The sequence below is a fragment of the Camellia sinensis genome, chromosome 2 (genome assembly GCF_055761805.1).
Source record: "Camellia sinensis isolate YWXY chromosome 2, ASM5576180v1, whole genome shotgun sequence".
Lineage (NCBI taxonomy): Eukaryota > Viridiplantae > Streptophyta > Magnoliopsida > Ericales > Theaceae > Camellia > Camellia sinensis.
Genome location: NC_138962.1, coordinates 217,773,301 through 217,777,094, shown reverse-complemented (window position 1 = coordinate 217,777,094; position 3,794 = coordinate 217,773,301). Strand labels below are relative to the sequence as shown.

At 30.0% G+C, this 3,794-nt stretch overlaps 1 protein-coding gene across 1 annotated transcript; it reads left to right on the top strand.

The window, feature by feature from the left end:
• Window positions 1-2,750: 2,750 nt before the first annotated feature.
• On the top strand, window positions 2,751-3,585 carry LOC114257340 (brassinosteroid-responsive RING protein 1). The gene has a single exon (XM_028197090.2). It carries the CDS (start codon window positions 2,936-2,938, stop codon window positions 3,452-3,454), a length of 519 nt encoding a protein of 172 aa, XP_028052891.1. The 5' UTR covers window positions 2,751-2,935; the 3' UTR covers window positions 3,455-3,585.
• Window positions 3,586-3,794: the final 209 nt, after the last annotated feature.

Genomic DNA, 3,794 nt, shown 5'->3' with positions numbered 1-3,794 from the left:
TTATATTATACCTTAAGTTATCATAATATATTTTACGTATATTTTGACTTACCAAATTTATTTTATATAAGTTGTATTTTATTAGTATTATTAATATAAGTTATGTTTTTTGAATATTTCAGTTACGTGAATTAATTTCTGAACTCTATTTATTAAAATGAAATCCATGGATATATTTGTTTCTATTTTAAAGAATATTTGACTATAACCTTATAAACAATTATGTTTTATAAGTACCACGGGAGTCCCACGCTTTGGGGGACTTAAATAACCATTAGCCTCCGTTTGGTCACTTTGTGGGTCTTTATTGTCATGGATCCACCTCTATTCTGTGCGGAGCAAATTGCTGTGTGGAGATAAGTGCTACACTATTGTGGGAGCCACCTTTATAATCCGTACGAGCCACCTCTTGAATCCGTATCTCTGTTCTGACTGTCACTCTTGTGACCTCTGTTCTGTTCTGTACCGTGGTTATGGCTAGTTATTTACATAATCTCAGTTTTACTACTTAAAGGATTATTTATTTAGATTAAGTTATCTTAAATATTTTAGTTACATAACTATCTATGGTTATTTTGTGTCCCTTAGATTCTTGGTATAATATTTCTCACTCTGCCATGTGCTTATAGCTGTTTACCAATTTTAAAAAACAATGCAATTCAGAAATAACTTTGGAAAGTCTTAGACGCGTAGACGTGGGGCTGCGGAATAGACACACACCGCACTTTTATGATATGTTTATATGTAAATATCGGCTTTTTTTATCAATAAATTTTGTAATAAAAATAGAAGTTTCGATGATTATTTTGGTACCTTCATTTAAATGTTATTTCCGCTCACGTTTATTAATTCGTTTAAGAACTGGCCGGAGGTAACTTCAGTTATTTGCCAATACACTACTTAACCCTTAAGTATAGGGAGCGAATCGTGACAAAATGTATTATGATTAGCAGGGAAAATGTAATTTATAATTTTATGTTAAATAATTAAAAAATATAAATAAAATATAAAAAATTGTGATCCACTTAAATATATGTAACATTGATGTCTCAAAAATAACAAATAATTTTTCCAATGATACACCCAGTGAACAAAGAATTACCCCATTCTTTCTCACAGACCAATAATAGTTAACGAAGTGTCCCCCTCAGTGGGCGCCACAAAATGGATATGGAAAATTTACCGTAAACCCTTAAATTATGATTCATTTAGAGCATCGATATCAGCCTCTTTAAAATTTTAGTTAAATTATAATTTAAAAAAATTATTTTTTTATTTTAGCTAGTTATTCTATTACATCAAATTCTCTATTTTAATTTAATTTTATTAAAATATTTGTTATTTTTTTTATATAATTAAATTGATGAGTTGTGAACCAAACAATTCTTATACTTTACAAAAGGTAAAACTTGAGGAAATTTAAAAAAAAAAATTTGTTGTTGACCGATTGACCGGCCGGACTTTTAGGCGGACGTCCGGTAACACACAATTAGTAATGAACAGTATCTCATTTGTTGTAGTGAGATCTTGTAACACTCGTATATTAACGGTAAACAGTAGCGAGCCCGATACGGACCCTTTTTGACAAACAGTGCCATTCATCTAGCTAAAAAATGAATTTATCTAGTTTAATATGGATACTGTTATATTTTGTTTCTTCATTTTCAAAAGTCAACGATTAAACTATTCACAAAACAGTTATGAATAAATTATAATAAATCTTTTAAATTATAATTTATTTGCATTTTATCATCTAAATTTTAAAATTTAATAATTAATTATTTTAAATTATTATCTTATTATAATTAATTCTTTTTGTTAGAATTTTTTTTTTTTAGTTAGAATTCTCTCGACAATGCTACGTAGCTCAAATTTTGTGGCTCAAAAGTGGCTCAAATGGCCAAAACGACGTCGTTTTGAGTACAGAACAACATAAAAATGGCCAAAACGACGTCGTTTTGGCCATTTGAGCCATAAAATTTGAGCTACGAGACATTTTCCTTTTTATAATTTGTCATTAAGATAAGAGAGACAAGGGTAAATGAAATCACTTAATAAAAAAATTATTTGTCTTAAAAAAATAGCAACGATTATTATTATCTTAAAAAATATTATCATGTGTTCCATTTACATATGACTCAAAACTCTGGGAACAAAATTCTAATAGAAGATGTTAAATGTAATAAGATAATAATTTAATAATCACTTAATAAAAATATTTTTTGTCTTAAAAAATTAATAATGGATATTATTATCTTAAAAAATAATAAGTGTGTCATGTCTTCTATTCACATATGACTTAGTCCTCGTTTGGCAAAGATTTTGGGATTAAAAAAAATATAAAAAGATAAAATAAGTTATATAAGTTAATAAGACAAAATATCAGTATTGTTTACCAATAATCATTACACTTTTTCTTTCGCAAAAGTCAAAAAAACCCCAAAATAAAAATAAAAAACGAGGCTAAAAAAAACAGACTAAAAAAGTCTCAACACAAAAAAAGTTAATTATTTTAACCAATGCCAAACGACCCCTTAAATTTTCAAGGCAAAATTCTAATAGAAGATGTTCAATGTAACAAAATAATAATTCAATATTCCTTCGGAGAGTGGGTTAGATTTTTTGATTTTTAGTTATTTTATTTTGGGAGTAAAAAGTTTGTTTTAATTAATTTTTTTAACCTTTTAAATTTTTATAAAAAAAATTATAATTTAAATATAATATTTTATTTATTATTTTTAATCTATTTTATTTTTTTATAATTAATTAATCTCTAACATCACAAGAAAACCTCCTCCTGTACTGTTGCAGTTTGTTTGTTCATATCTCTCTCTAACCTTGCAGAGCAGAATCAGAAGCTTTTTTTTTTGAGCTGGAATCAGAAGCCTGCCTCTCTCTCTCTCTCTCTCTCTCAAAGTTCTCTCGATACCTTTCCATGGGGTTCCCGGTGGGTTACGCAGAAGTCTTCCTTCCGAAGCTCTTCCTCCACACTCTCACTCTCCTGGGTTTCATCAGAAACCTCATTTTCTCTCTCTTCCGCTTACTGGGTCTCTCCGATTTTCTCGAAACAGACCTCTCTTCCTACGAAAACCCAACTCGAATACCCGACAACCCGCCCGCATCAGCCTTCCTGATCCGAGAACTCCTCCCGGTGGTTGTGAAGTTCGAGGACGTCGTCGCCGGCGGCGGAGAGAGGTGCGCAGTCTGTCTCTACGAATTCGAGGTGGGAGAGGAGATTCGGTGTTTGACGAACTGTAAGCATATTTTCCACCGGGGATGTGTGGACCGTTGGATGGATTGTGATCAGAACACGTGTCCGCTATGTAGGACACCGTTTGTGCCACATGATATGAAAGATGAGTTTAATAAACGGCTCTGGGCTGCCTCTGATGATACTGATTTTTATACCGACTACACTTCTTCGATTTCGGGCTTGTCATCTGTTGAAAATTGACACATAATTTATAGAGTTGTATATAAAAACATTGAAAGATAGATCCAGAATTTTATTTTATTTTAATGTTTTGATTCTTATATAAAGTGTAATTTTTTTTTAATAAAGAAAGTGATAATTTTTCACATTCATCGAATCGTTTAAAATTGCTAAATAATTTTCATTCATTAATGAAGTGTTTTCCTGCTAAAAATGAAAATGCTAATGTATGTACAATTGTACTGAAATATATAAAGAATTCATTAAAATGTGTGTAAATATTTTGAAAATATTTAAAAATTGTGTTGAAATTATAAATATTTTATTTTATATGGTTCTTCTTACTGACAATCTTAAGGGC

Coding starts and splice junctions, on each gene's coding strand:
- LOC114257340 (XM_028197090.2), top strand. CDS start 2,936: ATGGGGTTCCCGGTGGGTTACGCAGAAGTCTTCCTTCCGAAGCTCTTC.